The following is a 17,342-nucleotide window of genomic DNA, read 5'->3' on the forward strand; positions in this document are numbered from 1 at the left end:
AGATATCACATGAGATATACCTGACTGGGTGGACATGAGGTACTTGCTCTCCATATTTTCCTGGCAATGCATCTTGGGTGTGACCAATGGTTTATGCTCTCTAAGCTGATTGCAGATTTATTTTCTCTGAAAACTTAGACACTATAATTGCATGTTCTCACAAAGCATGGCATTCAATTCCATCCTTAGATCTGATTTTTAGGCTGCTATTTTCTTTGTGTTGTAAGACATTTATTTGAAGCTCTATTCCTTCCATAATTCATTAAGGCAAAGCTTACCCATTGCTCAATCAGCTATGAGAAGGAATCTGAAGAGTGCCTGCAGAGCCATCTAATTTGCTCCCTTTGCCCATGCAGTGCCCATAGCCACAATCCTGCTGGATATGCAGGCAGAGACTGCAGACTTCAGATTCCAGTTTCAAACTCCACACGTAGCCTGCACATGTGTCTACACAGCTTTTGCACACAGAAATCAGCTCTGTCCACAGTGCAAGCTGGCTGGAAATTGTGCTGCTAGGACTACTGTGATGCTTGGTTCAAGCAAAAACACTCCTCAGCTGAATTTACTGGCATGAACTTAAAAATGCTCTAACCATCCATAACTGCATGGTTTCTGGTTCAGACATGAGAAGTCTGAGCAGGCACTGAAATAACTGGTCTGCCAGCACAACCTCCACAGAAAATATCTGGGTCTCCAGTTGTACTAGTGTGCAAGTTCACACATTTTTACATTTAAAAAAAAAGAAACAACTTTGTTTCTGACTATCTGTATCACAGAGAAAGCACTTCAAAGTTCAGGTATAACTTTCTTCCCCTACAATCTTGTAGGTAAAACTCAAATTTTAGAGAATTACTTGCTGTGTCTCCATGCTGTGCTAATCTCTGAAAGACATCTCTGCCACAGTCAGCCTGCACTGTCCACTCCTGAAAGGAGCCAAAATATCTTCAGCAAGAAGTATTCTCTGTGCCTTTATGGAACCTGAGAAATTTAAGCAAGGAAGTCTAGGTACTGTGAGAGTTGTCCAGGGACTCAGATCAAATGTCACAGTATTTGCCAGTGATCTTGCAATCACCCTTTGTCACAGTCCATTAAGACCTCTCAAATTTGCAGGCCAATATAATCTGTGAATTAAACTTTATTTACCTTTTGGGGTTTTTTTTGCACTTAAGTGCGTGGTTTAAGAATTATGGGTTATAAGTTACGACATTTTGTGCCTTGAATGGTGAATAAGTAAATTTATAGGATAGACTAGTCTGAGCCAAGGGGATTCAGCCCTGACATGTTTGTTTGTTGAAGTCTTAAGTTCATGAAATAAAGTTTGGTTCAGGGAATACGTTCTCCTGAAAATCTGAGAAACCTAAACGGACCATGACACCCTTAACACGAGACAAAAGTTAAGGTAGAAATAAATAAAGGACTTATGCAATCCAAATATTGGTATTATAACCATTATTTCTGTGCAAGTGCCACTGAACCTAAGACAAGCATGACTGTCTTCCCCCCAGCAGCTCCACAGGTATTTTCTCAAGCAGTTAGATATTTGGTTCTTGCCTTTATCAAGTCACCAGGATGCTGGTAAAAAACAATTTCTGGGGTTCAGTTCTTAAAAAAAAGAAAAAATTTAAAAATCTTAATCTTACATATTCCTGAAGAGAATCTCAGTTTAGGAACACCTTTGTCTCCCAAAGGTTCAGTATTTTTTTACTGGGACTCTACTTGCATTTAGATTTACCCTCTCTCCAGAGGTTTCTTTTAGAATAGAACTTTAGCAGAGAGTTGTTTTTAACACTCCTTGTGCAGTATTAGTACTTCTTTGAAAATGTCAGTGTCCTCTGGCATGGCTAAATGGAGGTGACATTCCATCCAGCTTGCAACATTAATGCTGATATCAGCCCAGCAGAGCTGATTTCTGTCCTAATCAGGGAGGAAGTGTTCCTGCCTCAGCATCATCCCCCTCTCCAATTTGTACATAAATTTGATATTTGCAAAAAAATTGTACAAACAAATCCTAAGTACAAGTACATAAAATGATAATGTGTGAATTGACGGATAGAATTAATTGATTTGTTAATGGCAGCAGCTTGAGGGATGAATTGTCCCCAGCTTTGACTGTGAGAGGTATTAGATCACATACCTTTAAAGAAATTTGCTGCAAAGCCTGCTTTATTGATGGTTGCATCAGATGCAAACTTCATCCACACTTTGTTTGAACTGGATTTGATGTCCTCAGGCTTCTCATAGCCACAGAAGTGGCCGAGGAGCGGGCTCTGTTCAGAGAGGCCATCCCGGATCTCCAGGTAGTCGTACGAGCACGCGTCGTGCCACTCAATCTGCAACAGCAAAGGTGTGTGCTCTACCTCACTAGCAAGAGCTCTTCCAGCCAGGCTGGTGACACACACTTTGGCCACAGACCAGCTCCCCAAACAACTGGCCACAACTAGGTACTTGCTGTGGCAATCACTGGGCTCTTCTGCAGTTCAAACTGCATTTGAGCCCAGGCACATCTCAGTTCTGCTACTGCTGTGTGGAAACCAAACTGCAGGGAAACCCAGCCCCTGACTGCCTACAAACTGCTCTTGCAAGAGAAGCTGTAAGACACAGAGCAGAACTACAGGCAAAAAGGTTCAAGGGATAGCTGTGGGGAAGGTAGTGGTGTCAGCCCTCTGGTGGGTGCACACAAGCCACAGGAGCCTGTGAGATAAATGAGATTTATGCACCAACCAAGGTCCTGTCCAGTCCCATCTTAACATCAGTAATCAGAGACTGATCCCTGGCATGTAGCTAAGAGTGTAAGACATCCTATAACCAGTAGAAGAAAACTTTTTGTGAGCTCTTCAATATCTGTCTGCCATCTGGGACCATGGTGTTTCTTCAGGGAGTCACATCCTGCAATCTGACACGTCCTAATGATACCTAGAGTTTTTTGACTGGATTGTGACCATTTACTTCCATTTGACTGGAGTGAAACTTTACAGACTCATGAGTCCCTATCTGACATCATCAATACTTTTGAGTCCCTTCTAATTCCTTCTGTCTAGAGCATCAGCTTTTGAAAACTCAGCATATTTTAAACTTCAAAAATCAAAATCTCTGAGCAAACATCTGTTAAGGTTAATGATACTCGGAAGTAGTCAAAATATAATAATAACAATAATGATGATAATAATGATGATGATAATAATAATAAATTTATTATCACTTTCTTCTTCATTTTAAAGGATTGTAGAAGCAAAATAGTATCTGTAATATAATATGCAATGACATTTCTCACCTCAAAGGCTTGGAATGTGATTCCTATGTGAAAACCCTCAGAAACTGTGATTTTCCAGATGCATTCTTTGGAAGGTCTGTAGTCATCTGGGTAATTGGGAGATTGGATCTGGCCAGCATCTTTGTGTATTTCTCCACCGCAAATAGCTTCATGAAAAACAAAAAGCAAACCCACAAGATTGCAAGTTTCTCTGCAGGTAAAGTCTGCTCCATAGACACCTTTCTCATCAAATCTGTTTCAGTATTGCTTGCTAGAGAGAAACAACACACAAGTCACGGCTGTTTTTACAAATCTAAGATTTTGTCTTATGACAGTATCTCCTATCTTGCTGAACTAATGTCCTCAGGAGGTGAGATCATTAGGGCAGAGAATTTTTATACATTTGTGTTATTCATACTCCTTCAACCTGCTACCACCATTAAGGACCAAGAAAAGCTGTGGGGAGGGCATGGGAAGGGGAGAGGTTGCAAATCTAATCCAGCCACACGATGGCAATATTAACAAGCACAACTTGAGCTGATCACCACCAGACCATCAGCCTGAATGCTGTGCATGAAAAATTACATTTTAGTGCCAAATATAAGAGTAAGTTTAAACACTAAAATAGAAAATTTAATGGAAATCTGGTTTAATACAAAGCTGGTAAAGATCTTGAAGACAACAGTAGTTCAGCAAAATTGTCTGCAAGACTATGTAAGAAATGAAAGTAAGATCATAGGCTAAAACCTGTTACCCATTATGCAAAACACAAATTAATGTTTCCTACAAAACACATGAATGTTTTGGCCATGCCTAAAGTCCAGTAAACAAAAAGCACCTCAGAAAGCACAAGGAACTGCAATGACACCTGCCACATATCAACCTTCCTTCCTGTGGCTTCTCCCCACAAGGCACTGCATTAGTTCAGATATGGGTCTCCATGAAGTGTCCTGCAAGTTGCTTGCATTGGGTAACAGTGTCTTGGTCTTGCACTGTAAGCTGCTGATGTAACTGAGTTAAAAGTACTGCTGCATTAGTGCAGCTAACCTCTTTCTTAGAGAATCAGTGCTAAAGCACCATCACAAAGTTGCACCCAAAAATTCAGCTGCAGAGCACAATTTAGATTGCAATCTGAGTTCATATATTGAGAGCTACAAGTGGTGCTTGAGAAAACCTCTGAAGGACCCTTTAAAGAACTGTCTCCTCCACCTAACAGAAGGAGGACTACAAGAGCAGAGGACTTTCTTTTCTAAGAGCCATGAAACTTACAGCCAACAAATATTTCCTCTGTCCACTGCAGAAGTTCACACTGACATACAGCTGAGCATCAGTTACGCTCAGGAAGAGCCCTACTGCAAAATGGAAATAATCTCTGCTAGTAGAGCCTGAGAAGGTGATAATGATGGCAAATTTGGGGCTGTCAGCAGTGCTGTAGGGCAAAACCACCACCATCTTCCCATCTTAATTCTCATGAAAGAAGGGGAACAGAATGACTGAACTAAGAGGACACTTCCACTACATAAACTGTCATTAAGGATCAAGTAGTTCTACTGTCATGTGGCTGCATGTTTCTGCCTCTTTCCTCCCATCTTCTGAAAACTTTAGGGCCAAGACTTGGAGGAATCCAAACCCAAAGATCAGTCCTCACCCACAGTTTCCAGAAAAGTTCAGATGCATGACCACTCATATGCACTGTCACTAATGCAGAAGACAGAGAAGCAGTGCTAAATTTGAGGGATGAGTTCAAAAGAAAAAGAGGAACTAATGGCAACAGAGAAAGATTTTGGACAAAAATTCATAGAAAATTAAACACTTATACGCAATCTCTTCTGGCATTAAAAACTACCTTTATTGCCTAAGCACAGAAGTCACAAAACAGCTGAGCAAGCCACTTTGTAAAGGGCAAAAGAAACTAGATATTATCAGAACTTGCTTAAGAGGGAAATAGGGATTAAAGAAGATTTTTAAAAAATCTCCTATTTCAGCAAATAAATTATGGAGAGACATGTAGATAATCTCTCTACCTGCTGTTCTGACAAGAAGAGGCTGAGATATCCAATGCTTAAGCATTCCCTTCATCATCCAGAGATAAGAATGGAACTGTGCAATGGGCTATCACTGTGTCTGCAGCACAAGCTGGTTTACAACAGCCACACTCTGCTTGCTCTCAGGCATAGCCATGGATTTCACAGCCTTACAACAGAAAATTTCTTGCAGGAAAGGGTTATATAAAAAGCCACTCTTGAAGAGGCAGGAAAATAAGAACTTGGAGTTTGTTTGACCAATAGATGCACATTCCACCTTCAGCTGCTCTATTCAGAAGTTAAGTTAAGCAAGCTCATATTTACTGAATCTTTAGGGATCATTTATTAATCAGCAGGAAATGTGGGAAATTGTCAAGGGAAAACAAAGTCACTTTGCAAAGTGACTTTGGAATGCGGCCAATGTAAAATTATTTTTCTCCCAATACCATTTAGCAGTATGAAGGATGATGCCATACATGCTAATTTGAACACTTCTAATTCCACCAAACTACCATAAAGGGGGTGTTAGAAACCACATGGTCCAGGCAACAGCTGCTTTTCAGGAGAGATGTTTAAAAAAACCCAACACCAGGCAAGCTACCTCTGTCTCTGGGGCAACAATTCCTGCAGAAACCAGATATTTCTCCTGTGAAACAGATTTGTTAGCCCCAAACTGCTGTGAAATCCTCATATGCTTTATTTGCACTTCCCCAACAGTCCCATGTTTGCTTCACTTCCCTCTGTTAGTATCATTATTCATGAGTTTATGGGACACTTGGGCACTGGGCTTCCAGCACTATGCTCGTTCCTGTGGCTGAAGAAAGAAGATGATGCAATGTCTATATTGATACAGGCAACCTCAATACTGTTGACAACAATATTTCTAAGAAAAATGCCTGCTGCCCAGAAAACAATGGGGGCTTTCAATACATTTTAGAACCATTACAGCAAAAAAAAAAAACAAACCAACAAACCCAAGCATATATGGAAAAGGGAAATTACTGATTTTTAATGACTGTGGTAGCATTGCTTCTCCTCTGAAGTGGTTTCATCATCTCAGTCCCATACAATTTCCTAAAATACCTGATCTGTAGTAGATCTGATATACTAATTTCCACTTTTCTGTAAGTAAAACATATAAAGGAGAAACAAAAGTCTATCTTTGAATTTGAGGAAAAAACCCAACCAACCAAACAAAAACACCCCAAGGCAATCTGTATTAAGTGATACAAGATGTATAATCCCAAACAGAACTTTGCCTGTTAAAATAAAGAAATTCTTGGTCCACACAGGGGCAGCAGGGGCTGGTTAGAGCAAACAGAACCTGGCCTAAATATGGAACCTATTGCTTTGTGTTGCCATCTTGTTGTGCCCTCCAAAAATGTGATAAACTAGTTGGAAAATCCATGCCTCGTCTACTGAAACAAGCCACAAAATTTGCCAATTCCCATAAAAACAGGAGTATGGCTGTATCTAACCACACAGTGCAGCAGAACTCCTGCTGATCCCATAAAAGCCCTGCATCCTGCTCCACCTCCCCAAACAGTGCAGACCTCTAGGGAAGGGCTGTACCTTCATAGAGCACAAAGAAGCCTTTGCCCAGGATGTTACTGCTGCTCCGGAACTCGATCCACAGCCTGCTGTCTGTGGAGATTACTGGTTCAGGAATCTTGTCACCACAAAATCTACCTGGAAGGCAGGAAAGAGATAATAAAGATCTCTATCATCTCCTGAGAGACAGCACAGCATAACAGGCACCTGTGAGTCTGGAGAGCAAAGAGTCTTTGGTTAAAGCAGTGTGCTTGTGTAAAACATCTTTCACTCCCATCAATCGTGCTTTTGAATTAGTTTCTGTGTCCCCCCTTCCTTAATTCATATTCTTTTCCATTATTAAGTGAATTAAAGTTCTTTTCAGCAGGGAGCAGAATCCAGCTATTACGAATGATGCCTCTATTGCCCTGGTAAATACAAAAGGGCTCTTGTCTCAATCATGGAACTGAGCAAATGAGTTACCATGGTGGGGAAGCATCCCCCTGTCCTTCTAGAGATGTGGCATTAGGGAATGTTCTTTCCACCTGCTAAGCCTTGAAAACTCCTTCAGCACTGTGCACCCAGGAGCAAATACACCAAGTCAAACCAAGGGCAGGACATGGGCCATGCTGATGAGAAAATAACACTTATTCTCTGTTCAATAAATCCCAGTTAAGCTTCTGCAGTAATTTACTTTCTTTCAAGAGAAAGAGACCAGGAGCAATTTTGTTCCATGAGTCCCCCAGCTTTGAGCTCTCTGGCATGTACCAGCACTGGTAAACTCCCAGTTTGCCAGTAGGAATGAATCCTGAAACAGAACAGCTGCAGATGGCCTCTGCAGTGTGGACAGCCTCAACAAACCAAACTTGGTGCTCCTCTATTGAAGCCAGAAGCTCCTCACTGAAATAGAGCAAGCACCAAGCATGCACTGATAGGCAGGGACCTGCACTTGGGTCAGGAGCTTGCACAGAACAAACATGGTTTTTCACTTCAGCTGACACCAGCAGGGCTATACACTGAATTAAACATGGTTTTGGCATCCTGTCCAACTGAATCCCAGTTGGAATCTGAGAAAGAGCAGTTCTTCAGGTTGAATTCAGTCAGGACAGCAGTGATAGGGATCTCATCCTTCCAACACCAAGCAAAGGCATCTTTGAACAACTGCAACTGTGTAAAAACCAGGTTAATGCCTTACCTTGAAGACAGCATCATATTGCACATTAACTGGCTGGGATTGGCAGTTTCACTACCAGCTTTTTTTTTCCCTTGTACAGTCACCCATACAAATATTATTCGACCCAGCTTTACTCAGCTACTGTTGTGCCCCCAACCTATCCAGTGCTGTTGGGGCAGCATGACAGCCCTGCAGCATATCAATAGCATTCTGCATCTCCACTCCCAAAGGGGATGCTAAAAACAGCATCAGCACTGCAAAGCTCTTCCTCTAGGGTCACTGAGCAACTTCCTCCTTGATTTAGGCTTGGAGTTTAACAAGGGTGTCAAGAAGAGGAAACGCAGATGAGGAACGAGAATGAGCAAGCTCCTCAGTGTGATAAAGGGCCCATTCATAAAAAGTTATACACCATTTAAAGGCTGGGTTTTCACACACTTCCCTGGGAAAATATGCAGCACACATGTATTTCTTCTCTCCACAAGAAGCCCGTGCTTTCACAATTCACACTAATCCCCCTCCTCACCCCCTGCTGAATTGCCGTCTGTCTGCCTCTTCTGACCTAATTTCATGGGCTCAGCCCCATGCGGGAGCCATGGCCACTCCTGCAGCGTCTCCTTCCAGATGGAAACACTCCCAAGCCCACCTGCACTAGGACTAGGGAGCTGCTTGGCTTCTGAAGTACCTTTAAATTACTCAGCAGAAAAAAACCAACCCTTTGAGGAGCTAAGTTGCAGCTGCTGGAGCGATGTTACCTGACACATCTGCAGCACAGAACAGCAGTATATGCTGCCAACCCCAAAATAGGCAGTGAGCAGTAAAACCAGCTGCCAGCTGTCCTGAAAGGTAGCCCACTGAAACCTGGGAAGCAGCATGGCTTCAGCCTCAGCACCTCTCCTGGTGCCAGGGCTAGGATGTCCTAGGCCTAGGAGAGCCAAACCTCCCGAAACCCTCTGCCCCAATGCTGACTAGCCCAGGGGCTGCAGTATGGAGTGCAGCCCCTCTAACACAGCTGAGGATGATGCTTCTTTCCTCTTAGGCAGAAGGGGGTGTTTGCAGTGCCACATCTTACATCTTTGGGACACCAAGCCTAGAGGACGAGGTCAGGATCAGAGGCAGTGGCAAAGCAGGTGGGACTCAAACCACTCAAGATTTGCAGTCATGATAGCAGGAGGCAGAAAAACAGGGAGAATACAGAGGAGCTGCACTGCTTAGAGATCTCTGGGAGCAGAAGTAGAGTGGAGTTCTTGTACAATTTGACATGGCATGGCCTAGCAAGTTCTCTGCTAGGACTACAGAGGCTCAGAGTACAGAGTACTGTGTATTTGTAAACACAGATTCATGAGAAATAATGGCAGGAGCCTGGGTCAGGAGCTGTGCAGCTGCTTCATTCTGACTGCCTAACAGCTCTTCCCCAGACTTAGGAAAGAGCAATAACAAAACTCCAGAGACCACATTTTTAGTCCCAGCCAGGGCCCTGGCTTGCTTCCCTCCCTGCCTCATTTCTCAAGCTGGAAAAGGAAGGAATAAAGTCTTTGTGACCACAGGGCTTGGAGCATGGATCATTGGGAGTGATTACAGTACACTGACATGTCTGGATGGAGACACTAAGGGATGGCCAGTGCACTGACCTAGGATCCCTTCAAGTAAAGCAAAAGTTTGTTTCTGTTTGTTTTCCCCACCCACTTTCCAAAGCATCAAGAACACCACACAGAATGCAATTAAAATGAAATAGTTACTCACCCAATAATGGAGCCTTCCTCCAGTAGCCATCACGCACCTCCACATAATCATACCAGCAAAGGCGACTTTTGAACAAGTCCATCGATGTGAAATTCAACATAATCTGAAAGGAGAGAGTGCACATTTCTCTTTGGGGATGGAGTAATTTTAAAGAGAAGATCCTAGAGATTGTTCCATTTTCACTACAGTGCTGCCTAAGTGAGTGTGCAGGCAAAGGCAGTTGGGCTGTTTGTAGGATTTGCACACCACCTTTTCTCAAAAAGAAAGGTGTCTCAAGGTGTTTTAATGAAACATATACTGTATATGACAACATAGAGCCCTTTACTATCAACTCTGTGATTCAAATTCAATACTTACCAGTTACTAAAATGTTACTTTAAAAAAAGCCCAGTTTACATTTTTAAAATTAAACCCTGTGGTTTTGAGTAATGTTAAAATCATAGAGAGACATTGTCAAAAACCACACATGTTTAGGATCTATACCTGCATATAAATGATACTTGTAAGAAATATCTAATTTTGCTAATTAGGTTCCACATCCTGACCATCAGACTCACACCATCATTGTGATGGAATTGCATTTAGTGGCTTTACCAAACAGAGCTTGGCATTACAATGTTATTATTTTGGTCTCCCTCCCCTCTAAGAGGGATTGCTGGCCTTGGTCTGGGAGGTCACCTATGGAAGCCACCATTGCTGTGTACTTGCATTTTTTTTTTCTGGCAAGATTTGACCCATATAATTCATTTACATTCATAATCTGAACACAGTCACAGAAATGTCTTTATATTAAAATGGATGCTCTTCCCCAAAGTCCTGGTTGGATGTGCAGAGTGTAGTCTGTAATGATGTCACTCACTTTTTTCACATTTTTTGCAGTATTCTGACTTTGGACAGCAAAAGGAGATTTGTCAGTTTCTAAGCTGATGAATGCTATAAACCCAGTATCTGTTCTCAACTAACACCTCAGTGCAACAATTTGCACCAACCACTGCATTGGAATAAACAGGTAAATTGAAGCACTGAATTTGAAATCAATTCTTTATTTCCATTTTTAACATTAGTGGTTCAGCATTTAGATGCTGTGTCCTTCCCAACACAGCTGTGAAGAGGCTAAGAAGCAAAGAGAAGGTTTACAGTAAGACTGACACCACAAAACTCTCACAGTTGTCAAACCTGGATGGCTCCTGGCCCTCATGCGCCAGCAATGCCCTCCCTGCAGCTGGTGGCAGGAGCTCAGCATGGCATGGGACAGGGACAGGGCTTGCAGGTGACAGGAGCCAGGAATTTGCTGCAAAACAAACAGCTCTGTGCTTCTTTGTCTGTCTTGGGTTGCAATACAGGATGTGGCCAGAAATGTGTATTTCATCACCCTCTGATGAAGCTGGGTGGGGCAGTGACCCTTATCTCTGTGGCACATACCATCTGCTAATGGGCCATCTTTAAACCAGCTGGGGCAATCATCTTTATCTTTTCCACAACCCATCCTCCCTCCAAGAAATATTATCTGCTGCTGGCTCATTGAGCCCCAGAGCATGACTGATAAAATTACATCATCCCACTGGGAGATGCTCCAGCCAGGGGGAGGAGCCAAGCCTTTCCTACCCAGATGAAAACCGAGATTTTGGACAGCAAGGTACTTCCTTTCCACTGGATTCCAGAGGAAAACTGGACCTTTCCACAGCATACCTGGATCTTCAGAGGAAAACTGCATCTTCTACAGGAGCACTGCTCCAGCTGAACCACATCTGCCACTGCAGGAGGATGCAGCCACCATTGAATGGGACTACTGCCAACACCCTGACTGACTGACAGGGTGTCAGGTTGTATTCTGACTCTACCAGGGTTGGGATTGTTCTTTGTAATACTGTAGCTCTATTTAAAATTTCCTAGTAAATAACTGTTATTCCTAATCCCCATATCTTTGCCTGAGAGCCCCTTAATTTCAAAACTACAATAATTTGGAGGAGAGGGTTTACATTCTCCATTTCAAAAAGAAGCTCCTGCCTTTATTGGCAGACACCTGTCCTCCAAACCAGGACAGTCCAGGTCTGAGCCCTAAGCATGTCCTGGGGTGATTCTCAGCAAAGTCACTCTGCCAAGGAGCCCCAGGCTGGGCTGCCCATTCTTGCAGGCCTGAAGGGCTGTTGTGGCTGGATTAAGGAGAGATTTCATTCCTGCAGGAAGATCAATCAAACAAAAGGAGCTGGGAGGGAAGTGGACAGGCTGGGTGATGGATGGTGCAGCAGGGCCTGGCGTTTCCAGGCAGGAAGTGGGAGCTCCCTGACAGGGACATTATGTCCCCATGACAGGGTCAGGCCACGGGTGTCACTCAGGCTCCTCAGCTCCCTTCAGACTGAAGCACATTCTATCTAACTCATCTGACTGGCTCTGGAATGTGTGCTTGCCAAAGCTAACAGGTGGCAGGAAATATCCATGCAGGGCTCAGTCTCAAACTGAGGGAGGATCAGAGAGCAACACACAGCCCAGATATGTGAGGGGCTCTGTTCCAGCATTACCACTGCTCAAAATCAAGTATTTCTGACTCCATCTCTCTCCTGAGTGGTGCTCAGCAGCCTTTCCAGGCTCCATTCCTGCCCACCAGGCATGCAGAGATCTTCTGGGAGGTTTTAACACTGTCATCACATGAGGGAAGTGCAGAGCACCTTGTGCTGCTGTGGCACGTACCTTCTCCCCCGGGGTCACTGAGATCCTCCAGACACAGTGGGAATAGGAGGGGTAGCCATTTGGAAAGCCAGGGGCTGAGAAATTACCTGTTGAGTCTTGCAAGGTCTCTCCACAAGCTGCAGGAGAGAGGGGAAAAAAAAAAAACCTATCAAAAAGGAGTGACTCTGAAAGACAGAGTCTAATAAACTGTGTGCAGGCTGGTGGCTGGTGCTCCAACAGTCTCATTCATGGTACTGGCCAAAGGTCACTGACCACCTGAGGTCATCACACCAAAGGGTCATGTGAAATTTGTCAGAATTTCTGGGATAGATGATGATCACTGCAAGGACACAGATGAAGCAGCTACTAAAGAAGCACCCTTCTTCCTTCATCTTCCTTCCACATGCCAGCACTCTCAGGTTTCAGTTGAGGAATATCTCATTCACTAATCAAAAGGAAAGTTTTAACCCCACCCCACCTCACAACCACATGCTGCTGCCAGCAGATCTGTTTTCCCTTCATTACAAGCTGCTCAATGAATTTCTCCTTAGATATCATTGTAAATTGTCTTTTTTGGGCTTAAAACATCCTAACAAAAGGCAAGTCCCATCACCCTCATGCTTCAGCTGCCCAGCACCTTCCTGGCCACTAGACTGCACAGGACAAAATGTGAGCACAGCAGCCCATTGCTCTTCAACTTCCTGCTTTGTGACCTCCTGCACTTGATGAAATGTAAATCCCAGAGTGACTTTTGGGAAGCAAAGAACATGCACATGCATATGATCCTTTAGGGAACTGCAGCTTCTAACATCTGGAAAAGCTGTGACTACTGTAGCTCTGCTCCCTGACCAGGATGGCTGAGCTGGAACAAGGGTGACCATCCACATCTGCAGAACAGCTGGATGGGAGCACCACAATATCAAAGCTCCCATTTCCTTGGCAGTGCCCACTAGACACATCCAAGTGCCCACTGCAAGAAACAGGGACCTTGGCTTGCCTGCTTCCCAATTGTTTTTCCAATTTCATAACCAACTGATATTATAAAGCTCCCCTGGATCTGCAACTCTGTTTCCTCAGAGATGGCAAGGCAGTTCCCAAAAATCCCTGATTTGAAAAATCTGACAAGACCTTCCCTTTCTCATGGAAATGCCAGGCTTGTTGCTCTGCTTGATGCTATCACATGGTAATTTTGCAGCCATGACTACATTTAGATGGGTGGGTTGGCAGTTGGAGGTGAAAAGAGACTGGTTCCATTGAAAAAGTTTAATATGTTCAAGCAGGGGAGAAGGAGTCACCTAGTCCAGAATTACTTAATTTCCCTAAGCAAGTTTGATCCAGCTTGACAGATCAAACTAGATGAACAAATGTGGGGACACAGAAAGGAGTTTTTTCATTCTTTTTTTTTAATATAGAGGGAATTCCAATCCATAACTCACCAGGGTAAATAAAAGTTCTTTTTCTCTCTTCAAAAATCTATTTAAACAAACATGAAGTGATAAAGGGAGCTCTTAATCATGGGAAACATGCACACCATGACCATAGTGACATGAGAATATTGCCCTCAGCTGTACCACAGTGTAGGTTTCCAACAGCCCAGACAATTCTCCCAGAGTGCAATTACACAGCTACTGGCAAGACTCTGTAATTATGGAACAGGTGCTATTGTGCCTACTTGCAAAGACTACTTTGCTGAAATAGTGAGCAGTGCATCTTTGTGGGGACAGCACCACCTCTTGCAGAGCACCCTAAAAAGCAATGACTGTACTCCACTGAGCACCAAAGAAGAAAAGAGGTCCAATAAAGGAACTGCTGGGTACTTCTGGGATCCAAGAAACTGAGTAGGCAGAAAGGAACAGAGGTGAAAAGCAAAGCAGTAAGGTGAATGCTTCAGAACTCATTTGTAAATGAAGCAGTTGTGTGACAGGCACTTACAGCTCATCAGCTGGTTACTGGTATGCTGTATCTTTTTGAAAATGCCCAGAGAACTGGAGGAAATTAAACACCACAGGACCATTGTCAATTTACAGTTTAACCATTCCTGCACAATTAGCACAGCTACACAAGCCTTCTTCCTTCAGCACAGCACAAGACAGCTGATGAGCTGTTTTGAAGTTTTTGTAGTGACTGTAGTAATCAAATCCTCAACTGTGCAGCCATAGCAAATCTAGCATTAACTACCATGTAGCAGACTGCATCTTGCCTTCCAGAAATTCCTTCAGCAAATTTCACTTGATTTCACCTGGCTTAGCCCTAACTTTAACTCAGCAGGTGTAAGCTTTGAGGAATTAAGAGCAATTTAAAACAGCAGGGTTTTAGAATGGACAAGCCAAGCAAGCCCTAAGTGTAGCAGGCACATGAGCTCCAGTCTAATGAGCTGGAGAGCCCTGTTTGCTACAACAGACACTGCAGTGATTCCAGTGCATGCTTGTAACTCATCCTCCACCACTAGCTGGGGTTTTTTGGGAGATATTATTAGGTATTCTCAGATGGAGACTCTCTTTCTACAAGGAAGCCATCTGCCACTCAACTTCTGAATTATCTGCTGCACTTTACCCTAAAATCCTCAGCTTGACTGCCAAACAGCATCTTCATCCTAAAGTCTTGTTCAAACCCTGCTTGAACACACAGATGAAGTCCTTTGGTTTGAACTCCTTTGCTTTGTATTTTGCAGAGAAAGAAAACTTTTCAAGATACAGATTCAAATGCCAGATGAAGATGTTAAGGTCATTAAATATACTGCACCTCTTCTCCTAAGATGCAACCTGTGTATAAATTTTGATTCAAATAATAAAAAAACAAATCAAAGCAGAACAACAGATAGTTGAAAAAATATTTAGTAGGCTTAAATCTCTAATTATTTTGCTGCCTAATATGTTCTGAACTGTAATAACCTCTGCTAAAGCTTTGTGGAAAAAAAAAAAAGTAAAAGGAAAAGTTCTACTTTGCAAATGGAAAACTTGAGACTCACAGAAGAGTTCTCATTGTAAAGAAAGGTGCTTTGTAGCTTTTAGTTAGTACCTCAGGCCAAAGTGGCTTTTCAGCCTGCCTTGAGAAATCTAAATCTGTAATTGATTCTTCCAGCTATGGGAATAAAAAGCCTGGTTGGATTAAGCCAGACTCAACCAAAACAACATAATGCAAAACAAATTAACCCCTAAACTAATCCATGAGATAATTTTGCAAGAACAGCATTTTATTCAACAAAAGCAATTTAGATATAATGATAAGTGTAGAAAGAAAAATGTAATTATGAGGTTAAAAAAGAAAAATGTTAATTAGAACTAATAAACCTGAAAGTTATAAACTAAAAGCAGTAATCTTCAAACATATAGAACCTGAAGTCCTCAGAATTCATTCTACACCCTTATGGACTCACACCTTCTGACCTGTAGCTGGATACAGAAAAGCAGTGGATTTGCACACCAGCTACCCACCACTTTCCAGGGCCTCGACTCCCAGACACCTTTCCACCATTCTGCTAACTCCTAATCTCCACTCTTCCTGTAGTCCTGTACACTGGTTTAATTTCCTATGAACAGAGCCTACACTGGACCAACCTGAAGCCCTAAACCCAACAAGAATACTGGCAAAGTACTAACAGGAGACACATTTAGGCAAGTTCACTTCTACCCGTGAGTCCAGCCCAAAGCATTTGATAGTCTGTGTTGCCCAAGGCTCCTTCCTCAAAGGGCTCCCTGAGGTGTTCCTGATCTCCCCCCACATGAGCCATGTGTCTGTAGTGCAGCAGGCTCCTGTCCCCAGCCACGCTTACCTGGGCACTTGTAGAGCTTCCTGGCCTGGGCGATGTCCCCCTGGCTCAGGCGCACGCGCTGGCCGATGCTCGGCCGCACCCCGTTGTCATCGCGGCGCGGCAGGATGGTGTCCAGGAAAACTCCTCTAAGGGGACAGCAGAGACACACGGGCCAGTGAGGCAGGCAAAGGGACACAACGAGCAGAAAGCAGAGCTGGCAGGCCTCCCACGCCCCATCACCCTGACCATATATCCCATGCTAACAAGCAACAGTGGTTCAGCTTCTAATAACTGCTAACTATCTCAAGACAGCCTGTTCACTATAGCAGACAGCTTCCAAATGTACAAGCAAGTCTGCCAAGCCAGAAAATTCCTCTTGGATATCTCAGAACTGCTGCTGCCTCCGTTTGAGGTAGCACATTACTTGCCATAAATCAGAAAGAGCAATGAAATATTCCTGCAGACGGTTCATGGCACATCTGGCTCAGCAGGAACACAGATCTGGTGTTTGAGCCAAAGAAGCAGAGGAAAGGGGAGTTTTCCCAGTAGCAGATGGGGTTGGGCTGGCAGTGACTGGGGCTGCCACAGACAGGAGGAAAAGATCGTGTGCTCTACCTTTGTTCTGTATGAGTTTCCAAGCTAGTAACTCCACTTGTCTCTGCCTCTTTTTACTTGCTACTATTTCTTCCATGTGTTTCACACTCAGGAGCTCCTCACTGCACTTCTGATCTCAGTCCAGTGAAGGATTTAAGCTCAGGCCTCACTTCTATCAAAATGCAGTCCATGCAGCCAAGCAAGAGCTTGCACGCAAAAAGAAACCCCAAGGGAGCATTAGGACTGTAGGGAAGGAGGGAGGGAATCAGAAATCTGAACTCCAGGTTGCCAAAATCCAAGCTCTTGCAGCCAGGCTGTCCAGTCCACAGGAACCTTTCACTGCACCCCTGAATGCCAAACAGGCTTGGGGATGCCAAGGCAATACTGAGCTGAACCCTCAGCATCAGCTCAGTGAGGCAGACTGTGAAGGACAGGGTGTAACTGTCCAGAGAGTCCAATGGGAAATCAGGACAGAAGCAGTAATTTTAGTGCTGTCTGGTCCAGAGGTGGGAAGGAAAGGGGGAAAATTGTTTTGTAAACATTCAAACTGAAGAAAGAAATAAAGGCAAAGGAATTTAATCTGTTTTGAAAAGTGGAATCAGCTGTTGCATG

At 43.5% G+C, this 17,342-nt stretch overlaps 1 protein-coding gene across 2 annotated transcripts in view; it reads right to left on the reverse strand.

The window, feature by feature from the left end:
- TLL2 (tolloid like 2) overlaps positions 1-17,342 on the reverse strand; it is a gene marked incomplete at its 5' end in the record, with an annotated part of 84,430 nt that overhangs the window by 13,697 nt on the left and 53,391 nt on the right. For both annotated transcript variants that reach the window (XM_079312804.1, XM_079312805.1), the window contains 6 exons: positions 2,135-2,330; positions 3,272-3,417; positions 6,847-6,963; positions 9,719-9,821; positions 12,407-12,522; positions 16,158-16,282. In XM_079312804.1, coding sequence (XP_079168930.1) covers positions 2,135-2,330; positions 3,272-3,417; positions 6,847-6,963; positions 9,719-9,821; positions 12,407-12,522; positions 16,158-16,282 — 803 coding nt within the window. The remainder of the gene's footprint in view (positions 1-2,134; positions 2,331-3,271; positions 3,418-6,846; positions 6,964-9,718; positions 9,822-12,406; positions 12,523-16,157; positions 16,283-17,342) is intronic.

This window comes from Erithacus rubecula (assembly GCF_903797595.1).
Source record: "Erithacus rubecula genome assembly, chromosome: 9".
NCBI lineage: Eukaryota > Metazoa > Chordata > Aves > Passeriformes > Muscicapidae > Erithacus > Erithacus rubecula.